Source organism: Stylophora pistillata, chromosome 2 (assembly GCF_964205215.1).
Source record: "Stylophora pistillata chromosome 2, jaStyPist1.2, whole genome shotgun sequence".
In the NCBI taxonomy this organism is placed as follows: Eukaryota; Metazoa; Cnidaria; class Anthozoa; order Scleractinia; family Pocilloporidae; genus Stylophora; species Stylophora pistillata.
In genome coordinates this window covers 25,824,367-25,841,916 of record NC_142520.1, presented here as the reverse complement: position 1 = coordinate 25,841,916, position 17,550 = coordinate 25,824,367, and the positions used below count along the sequence as shown (strand labels likewise).

General features: G+C 38.2%; 1 protein-coding gene and 1 pseudogene across 2 annotated transcripts; one reads left to right on the top strand and one right to left on the bottom strand.

Moving 5' to 3' along the window:
* LOC111342745 (ATP-dependent DNA helicase Q1-like) overlaps positions 1–17,550 on the top strand; it is a 172,765-nt pseudogene that overhangs the window by 104,122 nt on the left and 51,093 nt on the right.
* On the bottom strand, positions 1,106–15,634 carry LOC111342747 (uncharacterized). 2 transcript variants are annotated; one of them, XM_088749974.1, is made up of 6 exons: positions 15,468–15,634; positions 9,811–10,106; positions 9,099–9,213; positions 3,876–3,998; positions 2,897–3,004; positions 1,106–2,570 (listed from the first exon to the last, which is right to left on the bottom strand). In XM_088749974.1, exons 2-6 carry the CDS (start codon positions 9,985–9,987, stop codon positions 2,260–2,262), a joined length of 834 nt encoding a protein of 277 aa, XP_088606100.1. In that variant the 5' UTR covers positions 9,988–10,106; positions 15,468–15,634; the 3' UTR covers positions 1,106–2,259. The 2 variants fall into 2 exon arrangements, with proteins under 2 accessions (XP_088606100.1, XP_088606101.1); XM_088749975.1 differs by lacking the exons at positions 2,897–3,004; positions 15,468–15,634 and having other exon boundaries at positions 9,811–10,414.

Below are 17,550 nucleotides of genomic sequence, written 5' to 3'. Positions count from 1 at the left end.
ACAGGAAAGGGCCTTGAGAGCAGTTCTCAACGATAAATCACTCTCTTATGACGGCCTGCTGAAGCTGGCTGAAATTCCATCACTGAACAGAAGGCTCCAGGACATAGCAATCCTTATGTTCAAGGCAAAAAAGAACTTACTTCCTTGTCAAATACAGGAACTATTTATGTCAGAAGTAAACTGCGATAGAAGATATTCGCTAAGAAATGCAGATTTTAGAATCCCTCGCTTTAATACAGTAAAATATGGTAAACACTTTATAAGATACTATGGCCCTCTCCTCTGGTCGAAACTTACAAAAGAGTTACGCAGTGAAGACAGCCTGTACGGATTTAAGAGTAAAATCAGGGGAACGGACATGACTGTCATGATTGATGATGGATGCAAAAAATGTGCGCTCTGTAATAGTTAATTTTTAACTCTAGGACATTGATAAATAATTTTAACTGTTAATAGGTTAGATAAATAATTCTGTAAATAGGTTCCAGATTTCCTATTTTTAAAGCTTTTACCCTGTGTCCCCAATTAGTGCTATGCGCTAGGTTTTCACGACACATGAATAAAGTTCACTACTACTACTACTACTACTACTACTACTACTACTACTACTACTACTACTAGAGTTTGTATTCGTGTCAGACGCCATATGTGTTGCCCGGGTGCCCTCGCTTTCGTGAAATTATTCATAACCAGTCTCAGACCTCCATCGGATATTTCACCATTATGGCAAAGGTGTCGAAACAACTCAAGATGATGCAACTTACCAATCTTTCGAGGTGAACTCTCTTCAGATGACAAATTCCAGTTCTATGCATATTTTCAAGAAATAATGCAGCGCTTTAACAAAACAAAGAAAGAAAGAATAGAGGAATCTTTCTGTCTGCTTCCGTAGTAACACATATAAAAGCCCAAATGGCGCCCCACAAATCAAGCAAACAAACCGGAAACCAGCGGCTAATGAAAGCTGGTCGATGTAACTAAGCGCCATCAGGGTAACTTATAATTTATTCAGCCTTCATTGGTAGCCACTTTTCGGCTAAAGTTTGGAGTATCACTTCATCAAGGTGTCTGCCAAGAAAAAAATTTGTGATTTCAAACATGGGACTACGACAGAAATGGTCCACAGTCACATTTAATTGTTTTTATGATAACACATACAGCAACTATTTTACCGAACTGAAATAAGTGAACAACATACTACTCTGCATTAACCTTTTAAAGTTAAAACGACAAGAAGAAGCTTAGTTTTAATCTTATCCAATAACTTTCTTCAGAGGCCTTCATTAATTGGCAGAACTAACTGGCATTCGCTTTTATTGATGCAATTAGCCTTGTTGGCCCAGTAACATGAGTAAAAAAGGTAGTTTCCACTCAAAGTAAGATTTAAAAAGCTAATCGTCATGCACAAAAAAAGACTGATAACCCTGCTCACCATTTTGAGATTTATTCCAACACTTCTTCGCTGCCTATTACAATCTGTCTAGTTAAAGGTAGTATCTCGCTGTTGCCCGCAATGAGTCTTCTTGGGAAGTTACGAATCACTATATACGCTAAATAATTGCATTTCCTGTACTGAACCGACATCACAAGACAGATAACATGTAAAAGCTTAATCTACGTTTATAAGCTAAGTTCTCTTTCAGTCTCTTCCCTTTAAGTGTAGATCCTAGATATTAGGCTTGCGTTTCGCAAAAAAAAGAGGACCAGAAATACTGTTAATCTTTCAGTACGTAGAGGTTATGATTGCGCACAGGATTTTTAGAAACACGTATTTAAATGAAACTCGTTACCATCTAGTATCAAAGCAATTGATTCATTCATTACTTTTAAAACCCGCCTAACTACTAATGACTTATAGTCCTCCTGTGTACTTTTACCTATCTACAACAGATTGTAAACTCTCGCTATTTAACTATCATACTTTGACATGATTTTAGTGTATGTTATGTGGAGTTGGGGGCTACATTACAATTGGGGTCCAACTTCTGTTTTTGTTTTGTTTTGAATTTTTTTTTTTCATCCCGTCATACCACATTTTTTATACCGATTGATTTTAATCTAGTTATATTTTTACGCGATGGATTCACAAGTTAAAATAAGCTAAGTGCTCTCTTAATTCGCCTTTTTGACGGTAATATCTGATACTACATTTTAGTGTGATCGTGTTCCGCCCAGAAACTTAAAGCCACTATAATGTCAATGTGAGCATTTTGCAGTAAGGTCGTGCAGTGCAATATCACGAGAATATTTGCGACCAATCTATGCGTTACAAACCACACTTGCATCCTCATGATGGCCACAGTTATGGCTTCCCCAGCCACGGAACCGACAATGAGACAACACTGTCTCTCCTCCTTGGCAGTTGACATCATCCATCCAGATTGGACCAGACCCCTGACCGTATTTAGCGCTATGAGGAGCCTGTGATGCATTAGAAAAGCCAAGCTGTCGACAAACCACATTGGCGTCTTTGACATCCCAAGCATCATCACACACTGTGCCCCACGTCCCGTTGTGATAAACTTCTACGCGTCCGTAGTTTGCTCCACCGCCGATTAAAAGGATAGTTGCTGCGTAAGTAACGTAATTAAAGTGATGCGTGAATAAAAGATACGATTAATTGGTTTTAGAGACTAAGCTGCCTCAACGACGATCGTATCATCTTTTTAGGCTGAATAATGATATCCTTTCCGAAAATGTCCCAGCAAATACTGGGGAACTGATCCAGTGATTTTTCTCAAGAGACATTCTCCATGTTTTTGAAAAATTGCGTCCAATCTAGGGTTGTTACTACAAAAGAATTTGAAGTTAACGTTTTAATTTGCTTGTACAAAAACACCTTTGTAATTGTGTTTTTCTGTTACCGGTCTTTTTCTTTTTTCTCTTTAGAAGTTACCTGAGCATGGTGAACCGGGCGAACATCTGCAGTCATAGGAACCAATCGTATTGACACACTGGGCGTTCAAATGGCAAGATATTGACTCCGTCTGACACTCATCCACATCTGTTAAAGCAGGATGAGAGCCCGTCAGATGTAGAGTTTTATTTCAAAAGTAGTAAAATACTGTATTAGATTGATAAACAACCTTGTCTTAAAGAAGAGAAAGGATAGGCTAATTACGTTTGCAAAAAAAAAGGGAGTTATCATCGTGGGGCAATGGAACCGTGGGAAAGATCAGACTGAAAATTATTTAGTGAGAGACAAATATCGCCAAAACCAACCTGAACGTAGTTTTCAAGAATAATCCCAAGACTGCATTCTAACAACATCAGCAAGGACGGTAGAATAGTAATCCAACAAAAGATGTATGTATATATTATTTCTATCTTTTTTTTTACCTGTACAAGTTTGTTGACAATTACTGTGATACGTCACCACAGGTGTCCCGGCCTCACGTCTCGAGGAATAACGAAAGATTATTTCTTGAAAACGTCACGCGATGTTAAGTCATGCGAGGAACCGTTGAGAATTTGAATGCGTTATAAAGAATAGTATGAGCAACGAAATATGGTCCATTTACAACGCTAAATATTCCGAAATATGAACATTTTACACTTGAGATTGATAAAACTGACTCATTTTGACTCATTTCTTGTGTATCCGTCGTTGTTTTTGACGATTTCCGCCGTTTTGGGTTTGCTTTGCCATCACTGTTTTTCCTGTTATCAGAGGAAGTCAAGGGCTATGGTCCTCTTAGATGGCTCGTCATCCAATCAAACAAACCCCCCAGGAATTCATCAAATTTCCTTGGAAGGTTTCTGCTACTAATGAACCATCCATTCCTCTTTGCTAAGGAGAGACCCCATAATCGATAGGTTGAACGGGCTAGGGTCATTATTTACCTCACCACTAAGTCTGCTTTAAATAACCTTACCAGAGCAAGATTTCCCGTCACCAGCAAATCCAGACACACACTGACAACGAAATGAGCCTTTGGTATTCTGACAATTGGCATTCAGGTCGCAGACGGATATGGAAGAACTACATTCGTCAACATCTGTAAAGAAATCAAGTCGTTAAAATAGAGCTCCGATTCCTGATTTTTACCACCTTCTACTCCAAAGGAACACCGTTTACTTTTTACAGATAAAGTTAAAGAGAAAAAATTGATAAAATACCTGGTCAAGCTGGGTGGTGTTATTTGACCAACCAAACAGAAATCAGGGTGCACATAAATATATCCAAGCACTCTTTGAAGAGTGGTGTTAGTATTTTTCTCGTGATCACACAATTCAAAATCACTCCCCTCCTTCCTTAAGAAAATTATTCCACACATCAACGATCCGTGCAGAGAAAGAAAATTTATAGCAATTTAAAATGACTGCTTTTACATAGAGCTTAAAATCGTGACTGGCTCTAGTTTGATTACATTTGGTCAGTTCAAAAAAGTCCGAAAAAAGAATAATATCTATTTCCAGAACTATCTCATAGCACTAGTATATTAATGATAATAATAATAATAATAATAATAATAATAATAATAATAAATTATATGTATATAGCGCCTATCCAATAATAAATTATAAATCGATAGATCTAGGCGCTTAACAAAGTGAGAGGAAATATAAAGTTAATCAAAGTAAATAAACGTAAAATTGAAGTAAAACATAAGATCTATTTCCTAATGGCTAAAGTAAAGTTCTCAAATAGGTAGGTTTTAAGTTTATGGTTAAAAAGATTTAAGTTCTCGCATGAGCTTGTGGAAGGCGCGGTGGCCTCATGGTTGTGTGCTCGACTCCGGATCGAGCGGTCCGGGTTCGAGCCTCGGCCGGGACATTGTGTTGTGTTCTTGGGCAAGATACTTTACTCTCACAGTGCCTCTCTTCACCCAGGTGTATAAATGGGTACCGGCGAGTTTAGTGGGGGTAATCCTGCGATGAACTAGCATCCAATCAGGGCGGGGGGGGGGGGGGTGTAAAAATACTCCTTTTCGCTTCATGCTACGGCAACCGGAGTTAAGTGCCGACCCGACAAGCCCCATGGCTCACGTGTAGGCTTTACCTACCTTTCTCGCATGAGCGTATGTTGTTGGGTAATTTTGAGAATGCTCTACGGCCATAGGTCTTAAGGTTAGAACTAATTAGATTGAAACACTATGGTGCCATGGCGGTCGGTTGTCCATTTCGACGCTCCATTCTTTCATGTTTTATATTGGGTTTACTTCTCCTATACTGCGGAATAGCGGCTGATTTAGGCCAATCCCAAATGTTTTCGCATTTAGCTGACGACTTCGCCTTGGCCCCGCAAGATGATGCTATAGTTTTAAAGAACTTTAATTTCATCACAACGTCTTGGGATAGGCGCCATATTGTTTCATCAATTCTTAGCAAGGGCTTTTCTTCGTCGAGAATTAGTTATTATCCTAACTCCGTTGCAAGATATCAAATTATTCTTCTCCAGTTTAGCGGCGATATAAACCCAAATCCTGGTCCAAATGGTAGCCAACAGCATAATGCTACAGAAGAGCCAAAGTCTACTCGTCTTCTAACATTTTACGCTAATGCACGAAGCATTGTAAATAAAACGGGTAATTCAGATTGAGCGTGGAGGATGATCGAAGCGATCTAGAAGGTGAGCAGTGAGTGATAAGGTCTTGAATATAGATTGGAGCTTGCTGGTGCAGTGCTTTAAAAGCAGAATAAATAGATCTGGATAAAAACTCTTTACGTTTCTCCAAAGTTTGCCAATTAAAAAAGCTGCAGCAGTCTTCATAGCTCATTTCTCCGCCCCTTTGCTTTAACACCAACCGAGATGCCCTTCTTTGGACTTTTTCCAAGGATTCGATATTCTTTTTTTGGTAGGGGCTCCAGACGGAGGCAGCATATTCGAGTATAGGTGTTACTAACGACTTAAAGAGGCAAGAAAACGTATACCGATTAACGTTTCCAAGTGATCGCCTAATTATACCTAACACTTTGTTCGCCTTGTTTACTATGTAGGAAACGTATCTTTGTGTCGCATTTTGCGACTACCCAGTTTGAAATCCCTTGAAAAATTCTATTGCGCTTTCTAGAATGTCAAATAAGAATAACCGTATGGTAAAAGAGAAATCTAGCAATTGAGTGAAGATAAATTACGCCTGAAAGTGCGATGAGATCGACTTCTCGTACAAGCAGGATGCTAACAGTCAGTTTTCAAAGCAAATTTGCGACCTCTTCTGAAAGCGCAAGAGCAAAGTGAGAATGATACATTGTTCAATTGAACTTTCTTCTTTAAAAGCCATATGGTAAAAGTAGGATTTGAAAAGTAGTTTATCGGTAAACGAATAGAACGTAAGCCTTCCTCGAAATTTTCAGCCCTTTTCCTTTATTGTTTGACAATCATTTTCTAATAAGCTTTTAAATTTAGCGTCAGTGTTTCAATGAAAGTCCCAAATATGTCATTGAATTCTGGGCGATGTTGCGAACTTACTCGTCGTTGCCAACTCTCTCTATTTTCTTAGAAATCATGACTTCGTCATTCCTAGATTTCGGACTGTTCCTTATGGGAAACACAGCATTACCTACAGGCCCTGTTATTTGATCCAAATTAGATGCATATATTCGAACGTCTGAATCTTCGGGCATCTTCAAAAAGCTTATCAAACCGTTCAAATTCACAATTCTGCTCGACAGAACCTGTAGAGACTGTTTTTTATGTAATAATTGACAACTTATGACTCAATTGTTAAGATTTTCTTTTTTTGGCATAATGTTTACAATTAGTTAGGTAATTGCAGTTAGGTGTCCCCCATGAGTGTATTTCTTACGCTAGAGTTATTGACACTTCTATAAAGTTCTTACTTACTTGCTTAGAAATAAGATAAACAAGCGCTTTCGGTTTTGCCTCTTCCTATTTTTGGGCACTCGGCAATTTTTAAGATTGAATCTGAGATTTGTCACTGCATATGATATATATTTCTTGTGTAATTTTCCGTCGATAAGTAACGTAAATGACCGACCTACAGCTCTATCTTCCTCAAAGACCACATAATTTTTTTTTTTACCTTCCTCAGAGGAAATTTTCAATTTTAACTCTCGAGAGACAAACAGCAGCTGAAGAGTCTAACTGGAAAACTTGAAGCACAACTCAGTTTAAAACAGTCGGTCAGCGATGTCTCCTGAAAGAAGGAGCCGAATAATGAAGAGATGTGTAGAGATGCACCAAAGATAACTTTGTGTCGTGTTTGGAGCAATAATCTATCATTACACACCCACAGTTTGTTTGAATCCAAATTTTTCTTTCTAAAGATCAGCCAAATACAATTGTTTAACTTAGTGAGGATTTATGCAAAATTAGTAAGTTGGCTTTCAGAAATCAACCCCTTATAATCCTTGATAAAACTTAGCTAGTATAAACTCCAAAGTATGGTATGTATGTATATGGTAGTATGAACTCCTGAGTGACAAACTTTCGCCAAATGTTACTCGGAAGAATGTTACACTGTTGCATCAGTGAAGGATTTAGAAGTTCGGCCTATAATAACCACGTCGCTTCGACAGCATCCAACTGCATACCGCGCTTAGGACAGATGAGTCGAATCAATAATGCCTTTGACAGACAAAATCTTACAATAATAATCAACTCCCTAATCTTGGGCAAGCGATTTTGCTGTTCAAACGACTGGAGCAACAGTACTGAGTCTAAAACGATTCACGTCTTTCAGAATTTTGCGTGTCGCGTCAGTAACAATTAACGAAGATATGATCTGTCTCCCCATCCTTAGAGGTCTAAGGTGGCCAGCATGCAGTGCCTTTAAATGCATGACTAGGCGTGCACAGAGTCATATACTGTTTTCCTTATGCACTCTGGGTTGTTTGTTTTTGGTTTTGTTATGGTCTGTTTGTTAATTTCCCTTATGCGTTCTAGGTTTATTGCTATTTGTTTTCTTAAGGAGCGCTGCTCAGCTTCTCTGAAATGTTCTGGAATCAGTTTTCTTTTTCTGGCAGGCTGGTTTTTTTTTTTCCCCAGTTGTTTCGCCATTAATGCAGCTGCTTTGCAGCATTTTACCATTCTCACTTTTTTTAAACATCTCATCAGCTCTCCTCTTTCTCATGTATCCCCTCGTGTAGACTTCTTTGTAAGCTTTATGTTTCTTACTGTTATTAACTGGATTGTTTTCATCTGCATTTAAGCACATTTGCTGTTTTTGTTAACTCCAAAGTTCTACTTTCTTCTGTGGAAACACAATGAATTTCATCCAAGTGCCCATTGTCAATATTTAGCCCATCTGCATTCTTTGGTTCAACAACAGTAGCGGGAGAGAAAGTTGGATTTGATTCAGCAATATGAATTGATAAATTAAGACAATTGGTAACAGCTTGAATTATATCTTTCCAAATAACCTTGGCATGAATACTAAGTGTTACTCTGTGAATTGTTGAGGGCGATGTACTTGATAGTTTCGGAACAGGTAGCTCATGTACCTTTCTGTTATGCTTGTTCTGGTCTATTATTTCTTCGTTGGTTAATGATAATCACTTAATAAGTTTCTTATTTCAATCAGTTTCACTTAAGCACATATATTAGATATTGCATTTCATATTTCCTCGCTATAAGTTGCTGTTGATACTGCCAAATTTTGTCTGCTATTAACAAATCATCTGCTATCGGCGAGTTACCTACAATCATTAGGAGCTAAACCGAAGTAAGTCTTTCCTTATTTTACCTTTAAGATATTTCCCTTTTTGGTACCACATAGATTTATTTCTTGCTTTCAGTTCACGTTATGACCGCTTCGTTGTTAATTAGGTTAGTGTTACATTTCTCAGGGACATTTTCTTAGTTTGGTTTCTGCTGTATTTTCTTTTGGTTCAAACCACACCAATTCAGCCACATAAATTCAGCAACACAAACTCAGCTACAACCATCAATCATAACTTCACAATCTTCAACCTCTACTTCGCCCTTTTTTTCTGTGCTTTCATACCAATCTCTTTATTTTCGCTTGTAATTTTGATTACGTACCTCATTCAATTAAACTGTGATTTCTCCTTTGCGTTCCAATCGTCTTCTTTGCTATACTAGTAACGTTTTGAAGTTACATAACTAAATATTGAATGCCAACACTGTGCACATGAAATTCCGGTCTTAGCTGATAAAGTCTACGATTTCTTACCCATTTCGCAATGTTTCCCGGTGTATCCTTTCCCGCAAACACACACATAGCTGTTCTTCTCGTACTGTGCAGCGCATTTCCCATTGTTCTGACACGGCCAACTGATGCACGGAGACTAAACGGGTAAAGGACAAAGCTACAGCGCAGTGAAAGCCACACATGCATAGAATGGGAGTGAAAGGGGGGGATTAACAAAAGTGACCAAAAAAAATCGAACCACACACATTTGTTTGTTTTTTGTCTTTTCCATTTGTACAGATTAGCGGCCACGGCACAGAAACTTTGAGAAGAAAAACAATGAATGAAAAGTTTCTGGGAGGAGAACAATTCCTATCGAGTGATGCTATATTTCTAACATTGATCTCAACATAACCAAAAACGAATTTTCCCCGCTTTTTCTCTTTGTTTCTTCTCAACTAAGGGCCTCCTCAAAAATCGGAAAGATTTTCTTGATAATAGAGTTCTTGCATTACCTCATTTACACCACTCGAACACGATCTGACAAGTATTTGAGGCACATGGACAGAAAAGTTCCAAATGTTACAGTGGTCCAAAATTGATCATCCAAGTCAAGACTCTGATATTGACAGAAAAAGTCCCTCTCGTTGATAGTAGAAGTCTCTTAAAAGGCTATGCATAGAAAATTTATTTTACGTAGAGGCAATTTTACTTTCTAAAATTATTCTTTAGAATACTGCGATTTCGAACTTACCATGATACTAAAGTGGTGGTGACTCCGACGGGCGACAAGCTTGTCTGAGTTGTTGTACATGTCCGATGGAAGTAATTCACACAGTATTTTTCCGAAGATGTCTTGAAATGCAGCTAAGTTGAAAGAGAAGCATGAAGGTATGTTGACACAAGCAAGTCCACACTCACTGCCTTTCATAACATAATCTGAAGTAATGCTAATGATGTTCAGGTACGAAAACTTGTGAGCCTTGAAGTTGGCATAGGCCAGTCCTCTATCGGTACCTCGGCTGAAAGTTTTTCCACGCGCATCGATGACTTTCGTTTGTTGAAATTGTGGGAAGGAAAAAAGTATTAAGATAACAAACTGCAATTAAAAACAATATCGTAACTCTTAAGCACTAGCTGAGGAGTTCTTGCATACTTTACATACCGTTTGTAGCATCTACCACAAAAAATGTTATCACAAATACAGAAAAATAGTTCCTGTATAGCTTTCGAAGAAAACGCCCCATACTTGGCCTCAGTTAAGAGCGGAGTTCACCTGCACACTAAAAATTATATCACCCGATTTCTAACTAAAATTAGTATGATTGACGCGGATGTAATGTGATAGATAAAGAAAATTAATCCTGTTGGCTGATGTTTTAGAAAAATATATCATCTATCAATTGAGAACCTGCTTAGTATGATATGCACTCTTTTTGACTGCTCTCCTTCGACCATTTAAGTTGAAGACTCGTACCTCTAGATGCTTGGTCAAAGGATAGATTAACTAAGCTTTCGTGTCCTGGATGCCTTTTTTCACATTGTCAAAACAAGACTAAAAAAAATGAAAACGATGATGAATTTGTTTGAACTTAATTGACGGAGAATTCGAAAGTAATACATACAGCAACAGCTATCAATTTCTTCATTTCTGATGTGAATATGTATTTATACATATTCACATCAGTGAATATGTATAAATACCTAGTTGTGAATACAAATTTTCTTTGAATTAGACTAAGGAACTCGCAAGTCTCGCTTAAAAAAAAACTGTTATTTTCTAAATTTTTTGTTTTTGGCTTTAGCTTACAAATCCTCAATTTAGCAAAATGTGATAGAGCCGTTTGAGTGAAAAACCGAATGAGTTATTCGAAAGGGCTCACGTCAATCTGTCAGCCCCGGCATATGTCAGGATTGAATAAGCAGGACGACGGAGTACTGTTAAATTACAGTGAACAGTGACATCCATTGATTTTCTGTTAGTGGAACAACTCATGTCCTTTTCGGTAAATTGGAAACCACTTAATAGTTTTGAAAATTGTTGAAGAACCGTGAAAGAGAGCATGTATTTATCTAACAGGTGAAAGGGACGCTGTAATTTGATCAGTTTGTTAATATTTTCCTCGACGTCAAACGACCTAAATAACTTTAATATTTCGTTTGATCATATTTGCATTTCGTGTCATTCGAAGCTTTCTAACACAGCCTTGATATAACCTTCTCTCCTACGCCTCCTAATGGTATCTAACTGTAATGCTTTATTTTTTATGATAACACTGACAACTGAAGGCTAAAAAGGAAGAAAGGGGCCACTACACTCAGCTTCGAACAAGCTTTAATCCTTACTTATTTGGTCACGTGCATCGAGTTGGGGTTTATAACGAAACTTCCGCCTAGAAATATAAACAATTAAGAATAGATCAAGGTGCTTTTTCCCCTATCTTTCTTCATTATTTTTTAACCATTCTTTTAGCTTTTTCCCGTGTTTTAACTCAATCTGATTCACTTTTTTCAATTCCAGTTTCCATTAGTTACAGATGTGTACGTAAAGACTGTCATGGCGTCATACGACCTTCTCACGGGAAGTTTATTTAGATCGACTTTAGCCTTGACAGCGTATAATAGAGCCAGTTTCACCTGGTCACGTGCTAACCTATTGATTGTGGAACCAAACGAAGTCGATTGTTTCATTTACCTTTCTTTTACTCTAACCGAAAAATATCAAAAAGACAAAGGTTGTTCTAATTTCTTATTTCCTATCCACTGCTTTTAAAATGTAAAGGGTTGTATGGTAATAGAATGGTGACAGGCATTGTAACTATTGTGTTGGGTACCTATCCCCAGACCCTCACCGACACAAGTCTACTGTAGGAGGGTGAAGGCAAACTGAGGCTGCTGAATACGTGTATCCAACATCTGACTTATTTGCCTCCCTCCCTTTAACATTCTTCGCTTTGAAGAGAAACGTACGACAGGGCTCAGCAACAAGGATCCGCAGACGCCGTCACGGAAGATTGTGAAAGTGTGGCAGCCACTTGGGCGTCGTCTCAATATCGAAGATGGAAGGCTCACAGCTTTTGACAAGGAAAATGAGCAATTCAACGAGAAAGCCAACAAAATATTACTGCACTGGAAACAGAAAGAAGGTTCAGCTGCAACATTTGAGGTCATTTAGAATGCCTTGTGCCATGAAATTGTAAATCTAAAAGATTAATTAAGCGGAAAATTTTCTTCAATAGAACGTATGAAATTACTGCTTAGGAGTTATTTTTTTCTTTGGTTTTTAAGTGTTAGATGACAATAATATAATAATTTTTTTTATTAACTTTTCTTTTGGTTTATTTATTTATGCAAACCTTAGCAGAAGTAGATACAAGGTAAAGAATAAAGTAAAAGATATAAATTCCTTTTTCAACGAAAGAAAACTTACGATACAAAATTACACCAATTAAATTAAGTCACATAGTACATAGGAGGGAGAGGAGAGGGGCACGTCTGAGATAAACTAATATCAGTGTGCCCCTTAATATCATCATTTCTTATCTTAACTCCGCTACTTCAGTTTATCACACCACGGCCGGCTTGTACAGGGTTCTCTCCGTGTAATACACTCAAAAATGAATACATGCCCCGGCAGCGTCAACTGTTACTGCAAGAATTGCAGTAATCCTCTTCTTTTCTTCGCATTCTCGGAAAACTGAGTACCTTTTGGGTACAATCCCAAGATTTGTGGCGTGAACAAACTCGTGAGACATCTTCGTGGTGGTAGGTTTTTAATTTTTTTTTTTATGTTGGAAAGTATTACGTTTTTTTTATACCAATCTTAGAATGTAAAGGATTTAAGAATGATTCAATCTTTGTCTGATAGTTGTCCCGAATAAGTCTCTAAGGAAGTTACTGTAGTGTCAACAGCATAGAAGCGAAAACAACGACCGCTAGGTTTTACTGTCAAAAATAAGTAAATCGGGGTAATTAGAGAGTGTAAAGTTTAATCCAAATTGTATGTGTTATTAGGATTACATGGTATAAATGGTGGAAATTGCCATTTTTTTTTTACATGCATCTCAATTTCGTCGTTATAAAATGGAATAGATGCTGTTATATTAAAATTGCCAAACGAGCCAGCCGAGCGAAGACGCGAGGCTGGCGAGGCGGCAGCATTATAGAGCCGTGCGAAAGTACTGTGCAGTGATTGGGGACATGTTTGTAAGGTAAGATTCCTGGGATTCCAATGACGTAATGGAAAAGAGGTCTATTGTCTTTCAACGGACCAATCATTGTGTGCAGAGATTGTGACGTCAAGCCAGCATGCGAAGCGCAACGGAATTGGCGCGTTGTCATGTTGCTGTTTCTGCTTTTCCTGGTCGTTCAGATGTTTTTCTTCGTTCGATTCATCTAATAAACTTCCATCTATATTTGTCAGCCATTCTGACTGTTAGTAGTCAGAAATATGATTCAAATTGTCTGCCATTTTCTTTTTTTGTAACTTCATCCACTTCTTCCCTATGCGCGATGTAAGAAAACCTATCTAATTGGTTTTCTGGAGTACAAATACCGCGTGATATTTGTATTCGTCTATGGTGTTAATTGTATTCTTCGGAGTGTAGTTGGATAATAAAAGGCATTACTTGTGTTCTGCATTGTCACTCGGAGTTCAAGAATATTGTTTACAATATACCATGCCCATTTGGGGTTATAAACCCATTTTTAAAATTTGATATAAATATTCAGTTTTTGTCATGCTCGTTGGCACTTAGTGATAGCTACTATTAGTTTATAACAATTTAAAATGGGTACGCAAGCCGAGTCCAAGCGTTTGTTGAAATCCCTTAGTATCCATCAAATTACTCTCAGCAACAGTATTCGAAAAATTAATGATAAAACATTCCGGTGAGATGTTCCCCTATCAGTTCATTCATATTTACAATCTTCGGCCCCATGTTTAATCTGTGCCACAGCGCGAATTACAAACTGGAGGTGGATGAAATTTGTAGATGAAGTAGGATCTACAGTCTTTCGCAAAAATGTCACCGTGTCCTTGCAATCTGTTTCACGATCACTAAGACAGACTGTCCTGGTAACTTCCCCATCTTCCACTGAAGGATGATCACCATCCAACCAGCCCGACCAGTCTGCACCACATCTGTATGCTGGCACACGGGTTGTTAGCATATTTGTGCCTGCAGCTCCCATGAAACGATACCATCTCTCAGGGAGTTGCTTGTCACATAAAACTGGAAAATTGGGTGTGACGTGACTGCTTTTCCTTTCAAGCTCGGTCAGTGTTGAGTAGTTATGACAATTATCAACTTGAGAGTTGAAAAAAAAGACAAAAAATCAAACGGGAAATGATAATGGTGAATATCAAAGACCTTGAGATTATGACGAGATGACGTTGAGAAGCGCGCGATCGTTTATTCAACTGGCCATGTTTCATTTGGAGTTGAAGTCGCCGGTAGGGGGGAGGGGGCGGGAAGGGACGAAAATGATATCACTCCCAACCTTTTTCACTGTCGCTCACCCCCTTGGTACAAATTTGTACCCCTCCCCAGCCTTCCACTACCGTTAAATGAAAGATGACAGCTATAATTTTCGTAAGGAAAATACTGCACTACCTCGCTAAAATTTAGTCTGCTCTGCAGCCTGTTCCTTCGTAGGAGTAAGCACCGTCACAATTGATTAGAACCATCCAGCCGTCCAAAATTAATGCAGGCTAAAGTCAGAAGTTAACTTTAAATAACTAAATTTGATAAAGGGAAATTAGGACGCCTACCTAGTGAAGGATAACTGGTGCAAGGTGTCTTTCCTTGAATATTTGCTGGCAATGTATCAAATGCTCTTTAATTTTTTTTTTCTTTTTGTTTTGAATGTTTTTCTTTTTATGTGTAGGAACATGCGATTAGCGAGGTAAGGAAAATTTATTTGGTGGACTCTCAACAGACTTAAGAAAGACAACGTATTATCATAAACTGCTTAGGAAGAGTGCACATTGTTGTGAATCGACTTAGGTCGAGAGTGGTCACTAGCGCGCTTTAATTTAGTGAATAGAAGAATATGACAAAAATAACTGTATAGTTCTATTCTCTAAATTAAAGCGCGAAACGATGGGAGGCCCATATGTCAATACTAAGTGTGTCACCAAAGGCTATCCACTTTTAAAAGAGTAAAAAAAGTATGTGAAACATCATGATTTGCGATTACTGATCGGCAAATGATTTATCTATGTGTATTTATCATTTAATAATAATAATAATAGTAATAATAAATAGATGCTTATAGGGCGCATTTCTAATCTCAATGCGCCTAACAACAGATTATTAAGACATAAGAATAAGTAATTAATTAACAGTAATACTTTTTAAACAAAAATGTCTTAAGCCTAGTTTTGAAATAGGGATTGATCAAACTCACCAATTTGTCTGCATGTTTCTCCATTTCCATAATAGTTTGGGTTCCAGGTGCACCTGTAGGATCCCGCAGTATTTGCACAATGGCGTCACAAGAGTGTGGGTCCTCGGCGCATTCATTAATGTCTAGAAATAAAGAAAGAGAAAAACATAAGTTTTCTTTTTAAACTCTTACAAAATATCAACAAGAAATTTGGTTTTTTGTTTTCTACATTAAATAAACTTATTCTACTTGCAGCTGAAATTCTGAGTGAACTTCAGGCATCAAGCACCCATGCTAACCAACAGCCTGCAAGAAGAAAAGAAAAACACCTACATGCAGAAAGTGCAAGCTTCCAATGAAAAACCATGCAAGAGGAAGCTGTCCTGGTGCTAGTACCACCTAAAACACATATGCCAGTCGATGAACATACAGACATTTTGATTGGATATCAAAAGAAACTTTAGTAAATAGATTTTGTTTGTGTTTATCATGGCCAAATGGTGAGACTAAAAAATAAAATTGTACTATATTTACACTTGTCACAACAGATACATGTACTGTGACAGGGATCTTGCATGTGGTATGTAGCATTGGAAAATAAAAGATCAACAACTTGAATGCACAGTGGTCATGACTTTTTTAAAATGTGGTGGCTCCTAAAAGAGCTGTTGCTGTACAGAATTTTTACTTGTTGCTTAATTTTGCCTTTGCTCTGCAGTGATGTAACCTCTGGTGGAGGCAGTCTGATACTTCTGCCTAATTCTATTGTATAATTATACAGGCAGGAAGTGGTTTAGTGTTGTTCCAACCAAGGGGCCCAAATATCCATCGCACAAGAAAGCGGTATGCAGTGGCACAACAGCTTCTAAGAAAGAAGAAAAGTTTACAGTTTTTATGAGTTATAGCACTTGGAGTTGTATTTTTAACAAACCAGTGTCATCTCCTCCTCCCCTCCACCAAAACCATCAAAAACAAAATAATAACATTGAGTGAAGTTGACACAATCGATGTTAGAGTGATCAACCAAATATTGTTTTCAGGTTCTCCTTTTAATTCTTACAAAAGACTTTTACATCTGAAATTATTGCTTAGATATTGCCAATAATATCGGAGCATTATTGCTGTTAAAATGAAGTCGTTCTCAGTCAAATTACACAGAAAACATTCTGCAGCAATCTAACTTGTAAGCTATTTTTATGTACTCGAGTAGGTGAGCCTCATCCACATTCGGTCGATGCGCTTGACTGAAATGAGGCGAAGTTTTATAAACATAAGAAATCGTACTTACTCCTTTTTCGCATTTAGAGTTCCTCTGGTTGGAAACTTGTAAGCCTGGCCATTCTTGTCCTTCATCAGAGAGCAAACCTGCTCAAGTACTGTGGCGTTTGTCAGAGCAAGTCTGGATGGTCGAGCACGCAATTACCTTCGATGCCTTCAAAGGTCAGTTTTGCCATGGCTGCCGTGACTTCCTTACAGCAACGAAACTCGAAGGCACTCCACAGAAGTTCTGTATCGCAGTTGTTGCCACGACACTTGAATTCAGAATAATGTAAACATCAGGAAAGACTGATAAGCGCGAGCCCGAGACAACTTAGTATTATGCAAACACACTCGCGTGGACGAAAACAAACGAAGAGAAGGTGTAATGTCGGAGTTTCGCTTTAAGTTTTCACCTACCATTCATCTAAGGTTATTTGATTCTCAGACCTAGACTCCAATATCGCCGGAGTCAAGCCATCTTCGTCTTCTTCATCTAGTTCTTCATAGCCTTCAGGTGCTTCAGGCTCGAATCGGTATCACTCCACGAGTCCGCCAACCACTCCGAAATCTCTCTCGTTTTCGCTTTCTCCTGCCTCCGAAACATTCCTAGAACTCGATTTGGAGTCCGAATCGTCAGAACTGGATATTATATAAGATATAGTCGCAGGCTAAGATGTATTTGCCGCATTGAAGTCGCCAAGAACTCGAAGACTTACTGTGGATTACAGCGTGTCAACCGTGTGACGTCACAGGTATTGTCAACCGCTGGGAACTTCGAAGGCTCAGAATTCGCGAAATGGACGCACTAAGAAGTACTCTTTGAGCTCCGATATGAGAAATTTTT